This window comes from Carettochelys insculpta, chromosome 2 (assembly GCF_033958435.1).
Source record: "Carettochelys insculpta isolate YL-2023 chromosome 2, ASM3395843v1, whole genome shotgun sequence".
NCBI lineage: Eukaryota > Metazoa > Chordata > Testudines > Carettochelyidae > Carettochelys > Carettochelys insculpta.
The window spans coordinates 147,908,318-147,924,882 of record NC_134138.1 but is presented as its reverse complement, the minus strand read 5'-3'; the positions used below and the strand labels follow the sequence as shown (position 1 = coordinate 147,924,882).

General features: G+C 43.0%; 1 protein-coding gene across 1 annotated transcript in view; it reads right to left on the bottom strand.

Annotated features, from left to right (window-relative positions):
* Positions 1 to 16,565, bottom strand: part of DNAH5 (dynein axonemal heavy chain 5) — a 318,634-nt gene that overhangs the window by 115,892 nt on the left and 186,177 nt on the right. Inside the window, exons 39-44 of the mRNA XM_074985958.1 lie at positions 16,015 to 16,149; positions 14,771 to 14,878; positions 11,740 to 11,893; positions 7,598 to 7,744; positions 6,254 to 6,495; positions 1,452 to 1,628 (exon numbers count right to left, since the gene is read on the bottom strand). Coding sequence (XP_074842059.1) covers positions 1,452 to 1,628; positions 6,254 to 6,495; positions 7,598 to 7,744; positions 11,740 to 11,893; positions 14,771 to 14,878; positions 16,015 to 16,149 — 963 coding nt within the window. The remainder of the gene's footprint in view (positions 1 to 1,451; positions 1,629 to 6,253; positions 6,496 to 7,597; positions 7,745 to 11,739; positions 11,894 to 14,770; positions 14,879 to 16,014; positions 16,150 to 16,565) is intronic.

Here is a 16,565-nt window from a genome sequence, read left to right as displayed (position 1 = left end):
ATGTTCACCTCTCTTTCCAGTCTGCCAATTATCAAAAAATGCCAATTGCTAAGCGTTTGAACACATCCTCTAAAACAGTGTCCATGGGATAATTTATTTCATATAAATACCAAAAATAAAAATCTATCAAAGAATCATAGAACTGGAAGGAACCTCAGGAGATCACCAAGTCCAATTCCTTGCCTTCATGTCAGAACCAATCACTACCTAGACCTGTGGTGGCCAATACTCTTCCCACTCTCCACGTGTGTGGCACATGTGTGGAAGTGGAGTGTGGCAAAATGTGGCTCAGGAGAGCTGCACACATAGGGTGCCCCCACAGCCATTCCACACACAAGCCCCACCACATGGTGGGACAAGCATGTAGCAGCAGCAGAGGCAGCTGCTCTGGCCCCAGCGGGATCCAGCCGCAGCAGTGGCTTCAGCTTGGGGGCAGCTCCAGCCATGGCAACAACTTCAGCCCAGGGCAGCTCATGCAGCTCTCGTGAGCAATCTTGCAAAAGTGGGGTGCATGGGTGGGTGGAGAGGAGCAGCACCTGGCTGGCGGGGGTGGGCAGCGTCCCTGTGGCGATCGGTTAAATTTCTTTTGGACACCACTGATCTAGACCATCCCTGACACGTGTCTGTCCAACCTGCTCTTAAAAATCTCCAAAGTCAGCCTCCCTAGGCAATTAAATTCCAGAAGTAAACTACCCTGACAGTTAGTAAGTTTTTTCCTAATGTCCAACCTAAACTGCCCTTGCTGTAATTTAAGCCTGGTGCTTCTTGTCCTACTTTCAGAGGTTTGGAGAATAATGACTTAGTGTCTTACTCAATGCAGAGTAGAGCACAAGAAATATTTATTGTGTCCTGCTTACAATTCTCCTGCTAATACATCCCAGAATGATATTTGCTTTAAAGACAAAAAAAAATAGCGGCATGCTGTTGAGTCAAATTTAGCTTGTGGTCCCTTATGATATCTAAATCCCTTTCCACAGTACTCTTTCCTAAGTGGTCATTTCCCACTTTGTATGTGTGCAACTGACTGTTCCTTCCTAAGTGGAGTACTTTGCATTTGTGTTTACTGAATTCAGATAGCATTAACTTTTGATCACTAAATTCAACATTCTGTCTGCATTCAAGAAATTATAAATTAAAAAATGCCCTTCAGTCCATTAACTATTCTGTGAATCATCCAGTCACTCCTGCTACTAAAACACATGTTGGGGTGTTTGCTGTCAGATGTCACCTAACAATTCAGAAAAGCGCTATATAAACATACTGACATAAATATGGGGCATCCCGAAGACTCATTTTCAAGAACACATTAGGTAGTAAGATATATGAACCTCCCAAATCGTCAGAGGACTGTCTCTTCGCCAAATACCCTGATGTGTTTTCTAATATGTACCTCTGTGGCATGAAACAATGTAAGTCAGAAAAAATAGTTGTCAAAATACTGACTAGCTTACCTTTGGAGGGATAAGTCCCTGCAACATGTTAATACTTTGCATGATTACAAAGGCCTCCAGCATCTCTATCTTGTATTCCAAAGTCTGGGTGCTGAAGTGGTAGAGTTCTGGGAAAGATGATGTGTACAGCTGACGCAGAATTTCAGCTTCTTGAGGAGAACGTTTTTTCAAAAAGCTCTATTTTCAATGGGGAAAGGACATAGTTTTTAATTTCAAATCATGAACTTGAAAGATTTTAAAAACTCTCAATATTTCAGTAAAACAGATTCAACTGACGTGCAGACTTCCTAAGATTCAGTTTTCTTTGTTGGTGCAACCAGAAGGACAAATTCTGTATTCATGTGTATGCAGACAGGGGAAGCTGAACATACATATTAAAAAGCAGAACGGGGCCAAAACCACAAAATTCATTGCAGCTCATGACAGAACTCCCACTTTAATTATTAATTGTTATAGCTCTTCGAGTGCAATTCAGCTCTGTGAAGCGGCTGTATAAAAATGGAGTTTGAGGTAGAACTTGGGTTTATTTAGCCTGAACAATACTTATGTAGTGAGATGCTGCATCAGAACCCGTCCAAATTTTCCTCCAGAACCTAGTCAGAAACTTAAAATAATTGAGCTGAGTACACCTGGAAGCCACTCAGGACAATCATGGGGTCTAATTGATTCCAACAGGCATATAGTACATCATTCGACTCACTACCTCCCACATTTAACCTAGCTCAAAATTGGAGAAAATTTAGTATCCACTTTTTTAAATGTCCCTACATGCAATTCACAAGGTCAGAGTTTTACAGCAATACTCCCACGTATCACTGACTTTTAAATACTTATATATACAAGGATGACAAATCTCCAAGTTGCTCTCCTGGGTATCCTTTCCTCTTCTATTTTTGTCTCTAGTTCCAAAGGATAGTCTTGAGGATTTTGTTTGAATACTTTATTTTGTTGCATAGTTTTCTGTGTTTATTGAACTTTCTTCTTTTCTCTTGCAAGTTCATTCTTCCCTGAGTGACAGTAATTTCTTCACCAGTATTGCTGGCCAAAGTTCCCTTTCTTTCACCAAGCCCCTAGTTTTGTGTAATCTGACTCATCTCCAAGCTAATATTTCTCCAAATGCTAATTTCTGTCCCAAGATGCGCAGAGATTTTTACTCATGTATCCTCCTTAATATACCTCTGTACAACATTCAGAACAGCATTACAGTTAGGTTAGAAGAAGCTAACTTGGACTCTTCATTTTGGTATCAATTTATCTGTAGTTGTATATGCTTTAGCAGTGCAGTACTCCATCAAAATATCTATGGCAGATTTTTGTTAGATTTTTTTCAGACCAAGCAATTTAAAACAGAAAACTATTCAAGATCATTATTTCTTGACTATGTCAGTATTGCTAATTTTAATAACTCTTCTTAAATCCAGTACATGCCAGGGTTTTTTCCTTCATCGGTAAAGGAGGATTTGGGCATACAGAAACATCGTCAATTCAGTTATGGGAGAACACATTAAAAGCTTTGCTAAAATCAAGGTACATTGTGTCCACTGCTTTCCCCATACCCACACAGTCAGTTAGCAGGCAATTAGCTTAGTCAGGCATGACTTGCCCTTCGTGAATCCAGGCTGACTGTTCCTGATAAACTTCCTCTCCTCCAACTGTTTGAAAATGGATTCCTTTAAAATTCCGTCCATGATTTTTCCAGAGACTGAGGTGAGGCTGACCAGTCTGTACCTCCCCAGATCCTCCTCCTCTCCTTTTTCAAAGATGGGCACTACATTTGCCTTTTTCCAATCATCCAGGATCTCCCCCAGTCACCATGAGTTTTCAACGATAATGGTCAATGGCTCTGCAATCACATCAGCCAACTTCCTCAGCACCCTTAGATGCATTAGATCTGGCCCTGCAGACTTGTGCATGTCCAGCTTTTCTAAATAGTCTTTAACCTGTTCTTTCACTACTGAGGACTGCTCACTTCCTTCCAATACTGTGTTTTGCTCAGTGCATTAGTCTAGGAGCTGACCTTGTCTGTGAATACCAAGGCAAAAAACATTTTAAGTGCTTCAGTTTTTTCTATATCTGTCACTAGGTTGCCCTCCCCATTCAGTAAGGGTCCCTCACTTTCTCTGACCTACTTCTTATTGCTACCATACCTGCAGAAACCCTTCTTGTTGTCCTTCATATCCCCTGCTAGCTGCAACACCAATTGTTTTGGCCCTCCTGAATACAACCCAGCATAAGCAAGCAATCTTTTTAAATTCCTCCCTAGTCATCTGTCCAAGTTTCCACTTCTTTAAGTTTATATTTGTGTTTCAGATCATCAAAGATTTCTCTATTAAGCCAAGCAGGTCACCTGTCATAGTCACTATTCTTTTGCACATTGGAACGGTTTGTTCCTGAACTCTCAATAAGCATTCTTTAAAATACAGCCAGCTCTCCTGGACTCCTTTGTCCCTCCTAGAGGATCCTGCCCAGCAGCTCCCTGAGGGAATCAAAGTCTGTTTTTCTGAAATCCAGGGTCTGTATTCTGTTGTTCTCCTTTCTTCCTTTTGTCAGGATCCTGAATGCAACCATCTCATTGTCACAGGTAGCCACCTACTTCTATTTGCTCCACCAATTCTTCCCTGTTTGGGAACAGCAAGTCGGATTCCTCCAGTACTTGCACCAGAAAGTTGTCCACAACACACTCCAAAAACTTCCCGGATTCTCTATGCACTGCTGTCCTGCTCTTCAGCAGATGTCAGCATGACTTCAGTACTCCATGAGAACCGGGGGCCTATGATCTGGAAACTTCTGTTGGTTGTCCAAAGAAACCATTATCCTCCTTATTTTCCTGGTCTGGTGGTCAACAACAGATGTCCATCATAACATCCTCCTTATTGCTCTTGCCTCTGATCTTAACCCAAAGACTGAACAGACTTTTCTTCAGTTTCATACTGGAGCTCTGAGCAATCATACTGGTCTTGTACAAACGTGCTAACCCAGGGTACCGTTTTCACTACCCTCATTTCTAGGAAAGAAGAGTCCTTTAGGTTGGCTGGCGTGATACTTATTTTGAAGTTGAAGAGGGAATAGGAAGAAATGGAGGAACACGACACCCCAGATTCATGCTGCCCTCTCCCCAACTTTCACTTTGTCTAAAGTGGAAACTAATGGCAATGGGAGTTATTGGTTGCTTGGTATTTTTGAAAACCAGGCCCTTTGTTTAACAGCCATGATAGACCCAGGGCAGCTAACTACAATAGTTTGGTGGAGGGCAGACATACCAGGAGCTGTTTCCTGAATAAACTGACAAAGACTGTTGCCATACAATCAAGGTGGGCACCTGAGGCTAATTTAAAGCTTGCTGAAGCAGCAGGCACCTGCAGCCAATGGAGGCCTGCTGGGCTAATGTAAATGGTTTCCCCTCAAGTAAGGAGGGGGGAAGGTGAAGAGTGAAGGACTGAGAGGAGAAAGTGTTTCGCCAAACAGCTGAGAAAAAAGTGCCTGTGCTAAAGAAAAAATTTGTTCGGGTACCGGGGAGAAGACACTAGGGGAACATCTGAAGAAGTGGCCAGGGAAAAGACTGTTGAACTGGGGCTGGAGGAAAACCCTCATCAGCTGCCATTATCCTAGGGTTCCTGGGCCAGAAACCTGGAGTAGTGATGAGCCTGGGTGTGGTGTGGTTGTTCCTGGAAAGGGGGACCAGGTTTATGGAGGGGGTTTCACCCCAGTCCTTTGACTATGCCAATGATCAGGATGGCTCAGTAAATTGTGACCCTGGCCTCTAGAAAAAGGTAAGAGGCAGTGTGGAGGGTCACAGCAAGCAAGTCTCTGAGTCATAAAATAACTGCCTAGAAACACACAACCCAGGGGGCAGGGGCAGGGGCAGAGCGTTGCCACACAGCCTAAATATAGCTTTAGGAATGTGGCTTTGGAGTCCATATACTTAAACAAAGACTGAAATTCCAGAATGAAAAAGTGGAAAGTATAATAGACCTTCCAAGCTTCTAAAGACTGAAATCTTTCAGTATTCAGTACCACCATCCGAAATGCTGTAGGTAGTCCGTCACGTCTGATGATGACATCAAAACAAATTGATGAGAATGTGCAAAGAACCTGTGCAGGAGAATGTTTTAAGTTTAAATGTTTAAAGCCGTTGCACAGAGGCAGTTCCACTCTCTCAACCTCAGAAGCCTGGTTCCAGTGGTATGAAAAGTCATCACGGCTGGGACTTCCTAGGCTACAGTGGATGGCCATGCCATCTTTAGTGCCTTGTGATGCCCTTCATTCTCCACAGAGCGTTGCAGAACCGCCTTCCTGGTTGTCGGATCTTGCTGTTGATCTCATCCGCCCAGGCCACTAGTGTCAACTTTGCATGCTGGGATAGGCAATTCCCTATCCCACCGCAGGTTTCAGACCTGCTGGCTATCCTCAGCTGGTTTAGCCCGCCTGTTGAAGCGGTTTATTCAGGTGTAGCCGCTGCATGCTACAGCTTCTTAGAGCCACAGGTGAGAGCTGAGTGCCAGGTGGGAACCAAAGGTGCACGCACTGCCCCGAAGAGACACCAGTCCCCACACCAGAGGAGCTACCCCTCCCTGGACACCCCATACACCCCGGAATAAAGTTATTTTAAATGATCATTTGGCAGTATGTCTCTGAGCAACACTAATTAATGCATTTACACAGTGTTTCAACTGAATAAAAATATTGGATAAAATGAGTATCCCCAAGTTATAATCTAAAAATGAGCTATTTTAAAATTTAACACTCATTAAATAAACCTAGCTGTTAAACTTCTACTAATATATTGAAGCAGCTAGTTATACCTCAAGAATAGGGCACCAGTTGAGAACTGATGAACTCATGAAAACCATGCCATTCCTTGACACAGTAGCAGGGGAAGCATTGTCAATATTATGAGGTTCAAACACTATTTTACAGTTTGGTGCCATAGGAATACGGTCTCCATTTGCTAGTGTTAGGGTTTTATTGTCATCCAGTACAGAGTTCAGATTCTCAATCCAAATAGCGTCAACAGGACCATCAAGAACTATCCAGATGTGTTCACCTGCAATTAAAAGAACATGTTCATGAAGCAAATAATATGGTCTCCCACACATTATATAACTACACTATATCATACAGAATACTATATACTAATTATAAATATAGACCAGTTTGAAATAAAGCACAGGGCCTGCAGCCAAGGAAAGTCCACATCCAAATGCTTATTAGTTCTGCAACACACAAATATAGCATTATCTGCTGACAATGCTCATCACATTTTGATCAACAGCTTCACAGATTTTTACTATCAGCAGCTTAATGGATTTTTACTATCTCCCATTTTAAGAATTTTAGTTCTTCGTATAACCTCACCTTTAACTAAAGTGTCAAAACTGGGGAGTAAAATTGCGTACTTTTTTGTCCCACAGAAGTACAATGAACAGTCTTATACAGATATCATTGGCAATATAATGAAATCTTTTTAGACCAGTTAATCTACAAACAATACTACCAAATTTAAACTACAGCAATTTACTGCAAATAATATCTAATAGCTACTTACAGTTTTTATCAGTAGGGAGATTGCTACTTAATTGCCAAATATTCACCAGCTATAGTCACCAATAACCCAGTTTTTGAGCTAAAACATCGAACAAGTAGGAAAGTACTGTACAACTAGTTCATCAAATGGGGCTACATATAAAGCTCCTTTGAAATAAATGAATGTTTCAGCCTAAAAATGGATGGTGTGGCTGGGCAAGGTTTTTCCTTTGTTTTCTTTACACTGAAATTCCAAGTGCCCATTAACATGGGTACACAAGCATATAAGGAATAGGGTGGGTTTTCTTCCCTACATATTTTTCAAAGGTGTTCCTTTAATGTTCAGCAGCACGCGCAAAATTACACAAAGGGATACCTCTTCTTTAATCCTCTGACCAATCCTTCAAATAAATTATTGGGATAATTACTGGAACAGCATTTGCCATTTTACAATCTGAAAACCACGCATTTTGAGTAGTGATCATTATCTCTCTGTGAAAGGAGGTCATCCTTTGGAACCCATATTATTTATTTGCTTGAAAACAGCTTTTTGATTAATGTATCTTTGGTTGGCTCATTGGTTTTGGAGGAAAAAGGGGATTTGTTTTCGTTGTGTGATTTACCTTTCTTGGCCCTCAAAGTTTTCCTCCACAGAGTGGAGAAAATCCCATCTGTCCAGTCATTCGTTGCCACATCAAGACGACCAAACATCTGAGGTGCTGTGATAGCTTTGGGATTCATCCTCATTTCGCGGTGTGGTTGTCCACAATCTGTAAGGTCAAATCAATCTGTCAATCTTCAGTATTTCAAGCCAAATGACAGGGTACAGCATAACACTAACTCAGAATTATATGGCTGTTAATGGTATACTACAGTCAGAATGGCAAGACTACTTTGAACATTCATTTCCTCTTGTGCACACTGGATTAGGTATAATTAGAGCTGTCAAAAATTAAACTACTCTGCCCATGCATGATTTGAAAGGGGAACACATGCATTGACAAGTAAGGAAAAGTACAACATGATGACGTGTATTCAAGGCCTTATATATGGTGGTGATTCTTTAAACTATATAGCTCCAAAGCCTTTGATTTTCAATGTACTCTGTGTCTTGTTCTTAGAGTACCACACAGAAAAAATGGTTACTTACCTTTTGTAACGGTTATTCTTCGAGATGTGTTGCTCATGTCCACTCCAATACATGTGTGCAGCCATGTGCACAATCATCGGAAGCTTTTCCCCTGGCAGCACCCATCAAGTTGGCTGTAAAACCCCTTGGAGTGGGCCTACATGGCACAGTATATAGGGTTCAACCAACCTTCCACCTTCTCAGTTTCTTCTTGCCAGCTTTCCAACTGAGGGGCAGGTAGGTGGGATTTGGAATGGACATAAACAACACATCTTAAAGAACAGTTATAAAAGTTGAGTAACTGCTTTTCTTCTTCGAGTGATTGCTCATGTGCATTCCAATAGGTGATATGCAAGTAGTTTATGTGCATAAGAGATCAGAGATCAACATGCAACTGTCTGAAGAACTGCTCTCCCAAATGCTGCATCATCGCAGACCTGTTGAAATGAACATGTGAACCAAGGACGACATCACTGCCCTGCAAATGTCCTGAATGGGGACTTATGCAAGGAATATCACTGAGGAAGGCAGCGCCCTTGTGAAGTGACCTGTCAGCTGGAACTTTGGCCAGGTCATATCAGGTCCTGATACAGGACATGATCCAGGAAGAAAGTTGATGGGACAAGCTGGCCCATCTTTTCTGCTACTGTGACAAAATGTTGTGCTGATTTACAAAACAGCTTGATAGTTCAATGTTAAAGGCCATGGCAGGCCTAACAACTAGAGAATGTAGCTTTTGTACGTTTTGTACCTTTCAAAAGAGGTAAAACAAGGGACAAGTATCCAGAGGCTCAATAGGGGACCCCAGGAGAGAATCATGCTGAGGTCCCAATGAGGGAGAGGATGTTTAATCTGGGGATACAATCTTTCTATCCCCTTGAGAAAGCACCCTCCTGTGGGGTTGGCAAAAGGGGGCCTATTCCCCTCCCTCAGTTGGAATGCTGAAATGGACCTTGAGGAGCAATGAGGTCAGCTCTTGGTGCTTCAGATGAAAAAGATAATCAAAGAAGAAGGGTATAGCTGCCTCTTGCTGTCAAGCACCCTTCTGGAGAGACCAGAGTGAGAAGTTAAGAATGTATCCCTAGAGGAAGACTTCCCTAACTGGGTCTAAGCAGTGACGCGTCAGAGGGTTTAGCAACAAAGTCTCCATACCATGAGGTGGAGAGACTGGACTGCTATAGCTGTCCATGGTTCTGGATGAGAAGGTTGGGATAGAGCAGTAGAACTATGGACTTGTCCTCCGAGAGGCTGAGTAGCATCATGAACCAACGCTGCTGCACAGTGAGATTATTTCTGCCCCGTCCGGCTGAATTTTGAGGAGGAATTTTGTCCACTAGTGGAAAGGGAGGGAACGTGTACAGCAAGCAGCCTGATCACAGAATGTGAAATGTGTCTGCTACAGAGTCACATCTGTGGTTCTGGAAGGAGCAGAACCTGTGGCACTTCCTGTTGCTCCTCATGGCAAACGGGTCCACATGGGTCTGACCCTACCCCTGGAAGATGGAAACAGTGCTATCTGTCCTGAGGGACTACTCAGAGTGTTGAAGGAATGGTTGAGGTGGTTGGTCTGGGAGTTCTGAGCCTCCAGCAGGTGCGAGGCTTGCAGGTGAATATGGTGCTTGATGAAGTCTCATAGGTGGAGGGCTTCACGACAGAGGGGAGGAGTGAGCACCCTGTTTTATATAGTACATCACAGCCATGTTGTCTGTCAGCACAGTGATGCAATGGCCCCACTGGTGATGCAGAAAGGCCTCACAGGCAAGACAAACTGCCCTGAGTTGCCTGACACTGATGTGCAGGGGGAGTTCCACCAGAGACCATAATCCCTGAGTACTGATTTCACCCAAGTGCGCTCCCCAGACCATCTCCAATGCATCCATGACCAGAGAGAAGGGAGGGCTGGGGGCTGGTGAAGTGGACCCCTCCTGGTGCACCCACCAGTCTAGGGAGCAAAGAACCAACATGGGAAGGGTGATCAGACTGTTCAAGGGATCCCTGTTGGGTCTGTGCACCATGGCTAACCAGGTATGAATAGGCCGAAAGTGAAGCCTGGCATGCCACATCAGGAACATGCAGATCACAATGTGCCACAGGAGCCTCGTGCAATTCCTGGCCGTAGGGGTGATCGGCAACTTTGTTATCTTCCAAAAAAACCTTCTGTTGACAAATTGCAGCCAGACCACTGGGTGGATCGAAAGAGCAATCTGCTCTTTTGACAGAGAGCAGACAGGCTGCCCAGCTGCTCTATCAGCAAAACAGCCAACAGGAAGCAAAGCAGACAGAGTTGCCTGGTGCCCCAGAAGCCCTTTCTATCAACAGAAGGCCCCCAGAACGTCCAGACCACCTTTTTGTCGACAGAGGCATTCTTCCTCATTATGAGGTGGGTACAGCTATCAACAAGAGTGCTACGTTCTGTCAACTTACCGTCAACACAGTACCATTGGGAATCTGGATGCTCTATGGGTTTTGTCAGCAAAATGGCTGTTTTGCCAACAAAACGATCCAGTCTACCCATAGCCTAAGGTACTACATGACTGCTTGTTATATACAGAAACATAAGAAAGAAGATATTTAACTCCTGAATTAAACTAGTGTTAGGTTATATTTGTTACACTGGGCACACCATGCACAGTATTTCAGTAGCATTACTATTTACATTATGTACTATTAACTGTATGTACATGCATAGAGTTGCACAGGTATTTATCTTTACTATTTAGAAGCAGAAATTCACTGCATGTTCAAAAATGCTTTCATGAATCTAAAGAACTGAAGAGACAATTTGAACAAATGTTGGCCCTCGGGGTTTGAACGTTAGTGGCTTTAAAACCTAGCCTGACAGACATGGTCATGGCCTATTTGCATTGCTCTAAGTTACCATCTCAAAGACCTGGATTCAAAATCTTGGCTCCAGACTGTTCCTTCCATACACAACACATATGGAGAAAATGCAGAGACAACATGTTTTTCTGGAACAGGAGACAAGCAAATTTGCCTCAAAAATATACATCTCCCTTTCAAATACTGGTTTTAAATCACAGAATCTAAAACCCCATCCAATCCTGCTTTTGACTAGAAAGAAGACAGCCAACATGTGGCACTCTGAGAATCTGAATGGGGGGCAAGAAGGCAAAAAGATCATAATTTAGGACTATGACAAAATTAGGATGGACTTCTGGGGAGAAAGATTAACAATATCTTATGCTGTTAAATCCTTACACGGTGGCTGTTTCATCACCTTCCACAGTTACTTCTGATTAAGGGAATCCTCAAAATTTCTTCAGTTCAAGCCTTTGAGAGCATACGCCCACGTACCCACCCTTCCTACCTACACATTCCTCTTCTTCCAAATGAAAGTCTCTGACACACATACGGATAAGATGAATGTAATGCAAATACATTACAAGGTCTTCTTCAAGATTTCACCAATTTCTCCTTCTTACATTGTTTCAATATTCTACATAAAATTTGAAGAAATGATCCTAGTTACAACTCAAGTCATGAAGCGTTGTGCACCATACACTGAACCCCATACTTGCAATGATTTATCTCCTTTGGTAAAAATAAAAATTGTAAATTATTTGAAAGAATAACAGAATTGTAAATCTGCTTTAGAAAACACAAACGGATCCATACCTGTCATGGACTTCATCAGAGTGTGGATGCAAGTAGTTTTACCTGCCCCACTAGGACCCAAGGCCATAATTCCATGCCTTACTTTCTGTGTTTCATACAGCTGGATAACTTTCAGTTTCCAAGGCAGATGACTAATTAGGCCAGCTTCTTCAACCTGTGGACATTGACAAACCAAACTATTGCTTGTTTCATGCATCAAAACAGTTTGCTAATAAGATTCAAGGCATTACCAACTCCTGCTTGTATTTAGTTTTATTAAGTTTCAGCTCTGCTAAAATAGCACTGGTTGAAGCAAAGTGATAAAACAGTTTCTATACTGAAACTCAGCATCCTATCTTTGACAGTGCTCAAATGAAATATGGTTTAAGAAAAACATACAATTCCAACAATAAAGATACTAAAGGGGCAAACTTAATCCTGATGTAAAAATTAATTATAATTCATTCATACAGTGTTAGATTTTTACAAACTTGCCTGAGTTTTTATTGTATTGTAGCAGACACAATTAATTTCTTTGACATTATATGTGGACAATATAAGCACATAGAAATGTAAGTATGTTAGTTGTTTAATTATATGAAATGTTCAATCTAAGGAAATTCTGAGAAAATCTATAATTTACTCAACGTGACAGGCTTCCAGAGCATCAAGGAAGCAAATATTATGTTTGTTACCCTAATGCATGTTTACACTGATTCTAGAATGCCACCTTATATCTCATTTTGGTCAACATCCTATATTGTTTTGTTTATGTTTTGAAAAAAATAAGTTACTATGATTTATGTTTTGAATAGAATATTTAATATAAACAAATTGAAATGCTATAAATGGTAGCTTCATCAAAAGAATGTGAGATTATTCTCTATTTAAGACACAAAATGCCTAGGATATGTTTTCAGACCAATAAAACAAGTGAAAAAAGCAGTCTTTTCACAAACACCCCATATTTTCAGTTCCTCTGTTTAAAACTACACAAAGGATTTAAGAAGTCTCACTGAAGGTGGTGTCTTTTATAGACCTTCTGAAGCTTATCCACTAATCTATCAATGCGTGAATTGAACAACAATGGTGATGGAACACCGCCTTGCTGCGCTCCTGTGGAAAGGGGAAACTGCCACTGACTAAAACGTAGCTTACAGTTCCACTATTAGAGCTCTTTAGTCAATGATTCTTTCTTCTCTGGGGCACTACATCACCTCCTCTCATCCCACAAACTTGCTGAATGCCTGAACTAAAGGCGCCATGGAAGTCTGTAAGAAGTGCAGGTCACAGTTTATTAAACGCAGTCAGCTTCTCAAAAAACTCTCAAGATATGGCTGACTGGAATGAATAGTCTATAGCCACATTGAGTATCCCAGTCATTACACAAAGCGCATTGCTCATTCAAGACATTAACAGAGCAGGACACCACTTTCCCTGGGACTGACTATAGATGCTACCTCCAGCCTTACTGCCCTTTTTTGAACATAGGCAGATTTGGCCTCTTCTGGTGACCAGGAATATTAGTGTGCCATATGGTCTAACTATATATGCAGTCACAATACAATATCCTCTCCTGTCTTGAGCAACTCAGAGGTGAGGTTACAAACCCCTGGTGCCTTTCCAAATTTGACATCATGTACTGTGATGCAGATCTCTCATCTGAAGAAAGGCAGCTCTTCAAATCAAAAAGGGACTGTACTAGGGTGGATAACCAAAGATTATTTTGAAATGAAATTCCCATTGTTGGAAATGATCCTACAAACTCTGGCTGATGCTGCCACCTGGATACTTAACCTGACAAGTTGCGGGGGGGGGTCATGTTCCACCACAGACACACTGAAGGTGAATAGAGGATATGAAGATTGTACCTTTCTGCAGCCTGTTCTAAGTGTCCTGCAATGGGATGACCAGCACCAGTAGTCCTCATCTTTCTTACACAGTGATTAACAATGTCCCAAAGTCTGTCTGTGAGCCTCTGCTGTTTGATTCCTGGTTGGCATTTAAACCAAGGGGGAATCCAGCACTGAGCTGACATCAGGCAGCACTAATGTCATGAAACAACACTACTGGGGGTAATTTGGGGCTGTGAGCTGGAGGGAGGTTTAAAATCTAGTGGCGGGTTGGGTGGGGGTTCAGGTTACCGCAGTTTGGGGCCAGCAGGTGGGGTGGGGGGGGTTCAATTTGCAGGGCCGCAGGGGTCAGGTGACGGGGGAGTCTGACTGTGGGCAGGTAAGGGGGTCTGGCTGCTGCAGGTTGGAGCCGTGGGGCCATAAGGGTTACAGGCGGCCGCAGGGGGTGGGGTGGAGTCAGGTCACAGGGGCTACAGGTGGCAGAGGCGGTGGTCTGTGTGGCTGCAGGGGGGTCAGGCTGTGGGGGGTAATGGCGCAAGGGGGGTCTGACCACGGGGGCGTACAGGTGGCCGCGGAGGGTACAGGCAGCAGGGGGGGTCCCCAACACAGGGCCACAGTGGATACAGGTGGCAAAGGGAGGTCTGGCTGCGGGGGGTTCAGGTGCCGAGGGGGGTCTGGCTGCAGGGGTACAGGCAGCCATGGGGGGCACAGGTGGCCACGGGGCCGGCAGGGGCATCAGGCTGTCGCGGTTTGGGGCTGCAAGGCCGGCAGGGGGTTCAGGCTGCAGGGCCATGGGGAGTACAGGCATCAGTGGAGTGTTAGGCTGAGGGGCAGCAGTGGGTCAGCCTGCAGCGGGTTGGGGCTGCGGGGAGGAGGGTCAGACTGGGAGGGGTTGGAGCCATGGTGGGGTAAGGCTCGTATGAGCAGGGCAAGTTCACTCGTAGAGTGAACTAAGGTAGGTAAATGTGTCCCTCTTTTAAGCGAGTACTAGTAAATGAAGTACTTGTTTAAATGAGGGATGAGTGTACTACTATACATCCACTAGCATGTTACTAACTAATATTTATTCTTGCTCTATGAAATCTGTTCATTTTCAAAGGTTTATTATATCAGTGTGTTTATACTCTGCACACAACCAGGTTCTCCCACACTTTTTATCAAGCTGGGAAAACACTATTCATCAAAAGATGCATTATTACCTGTTTGTTAACGGCAACTTCTAGTTCTGGATACCCTGCTTTGTCAAGCTGCATACTTGGAAACAGGTCTTCAATCAGACTCAAGAACAAGGGCTCATCTTCATCAATCTAACAAACATTAGAAAACCATGAGCAAAATAAGACAAATGCAATTTAATATAACCAATGATGCTTTAAGTTCAAACTACACCATGAAGTAATCCAATTAGATTTCCATCATCTATGATGATGCAGAAAGAAGAATCCAGATATACAAGAGAGGGGAAAAGAGAAATTCCAAGTAGTCCTAACGGTCATGAATTACAGTTCGCAGGTAACCAAAACACGCCCTAGAACGTTAGTTATATTCAGAAGTACAGACTGTAGTGATACTACAAGGGAATGAGTAATAGGCCTGCATTAGAATCTGGATAGACACAGGGAAGCAGACAAATAACATAAGCGTGCAATCTGTGGCATGGTAATTGTAATAACTGTTCTGTCACTGATAGAGGAAGGAAGGCCATTTCTACACAGGACACTTCCTTCGGAAGTGGCATGCTAATACACGGAGTGAAATATGCTAATGAGGCATGGATGCAAATTCCCCACACCTCATTAGCATAACGTCACGTGATTTGGAGTCCGGAAGACCGTTTTTCCGCACTCCAAAATGCCGTGTAGAAGCATGGCCCCGGGGGGGTGCTTCTGGAAGGACGTGCTTCTTCCGGAGACCCCTTCTTCCCAAAAATTTTTGGGGAATTTGCAGCAGTGCCTCATTAGCATCTTTCGCTCCGTGTATTAGCATGTATTAGCATGTAGAAACAGCCAAAGAGATGGAGAGGAATTAAAAGGAAATATAAACTATTCAGGTTGAACCATTCTGCTCTTGAAAAAACGGCTGGACTTCCAGAAGGCACCACATACAGCATGAGATAAGATAGTGGATAGAAGACTACATGCAATTCAAGTATGGAGAAGCTAGCTGGGGGAAACATCCTAGAAGCAGCAGTTGAAACCATGAGAATTAAGAGGGACTACAAAGGCAGAAGAGCCAAGGCAAAACCTTGATGATGCCTACAAGAGGATGTAGCATTTCTGAACCACTGTTTAGAGAGGTATCTGAATAACCAGGAGATCACAGAGCCACATTCAATCTAAAAGAGCCCATTTTGACAGTCATCTTATACATTGATTTATCAAATAAGAAAGTGAGATGCTTGACTCAAAGAAAATCACAAAACATTTAGACTGGCATGACTTACCAGTTTAGAAAGGTTCATATCTCTCAGAACACGCATGACAATAGTTGATTCTGTATCAGTGGGGTTTGCTCTTTTTGCTGCCCCCAGTGTACGTAGCACTGACAATATATTCCTCAAACCAAAGTCATAATGTACCTAAGAGGCGTGAAGAGTTTGAAAAATTGAACAATTCACCTTTCTTAACAAACTGATTTAGCAGTTTATTTTCTACATGCAGAAAAAAGATAGCAAACAGCAAACGTAACAAAGCTGGTGGCACCTCTACTGCATAAATCCACCTGACACCCAATGAACCAATTGCCTTTAACTAAGTGCAAGGGTGCCATTTTGAGAGGGAAGGTGAGGCAGCAGCCACGTGTACAGACATACTGCTTGTTCTCCATCCTAGTCTCTTATCAGGGAGTGAGGGGAAAGGGCATGGATTCTGTTAATTACTCCTCTGCCCTCTCCTCTCACCAAGAAGGAGTGAGAGGCATGCATACAAGCCGTGTACTTTCCTCTCACCTTCCAACAGCCCAGAGATCAGGAAGAAGAGCAAGCAGTGTCCTGCC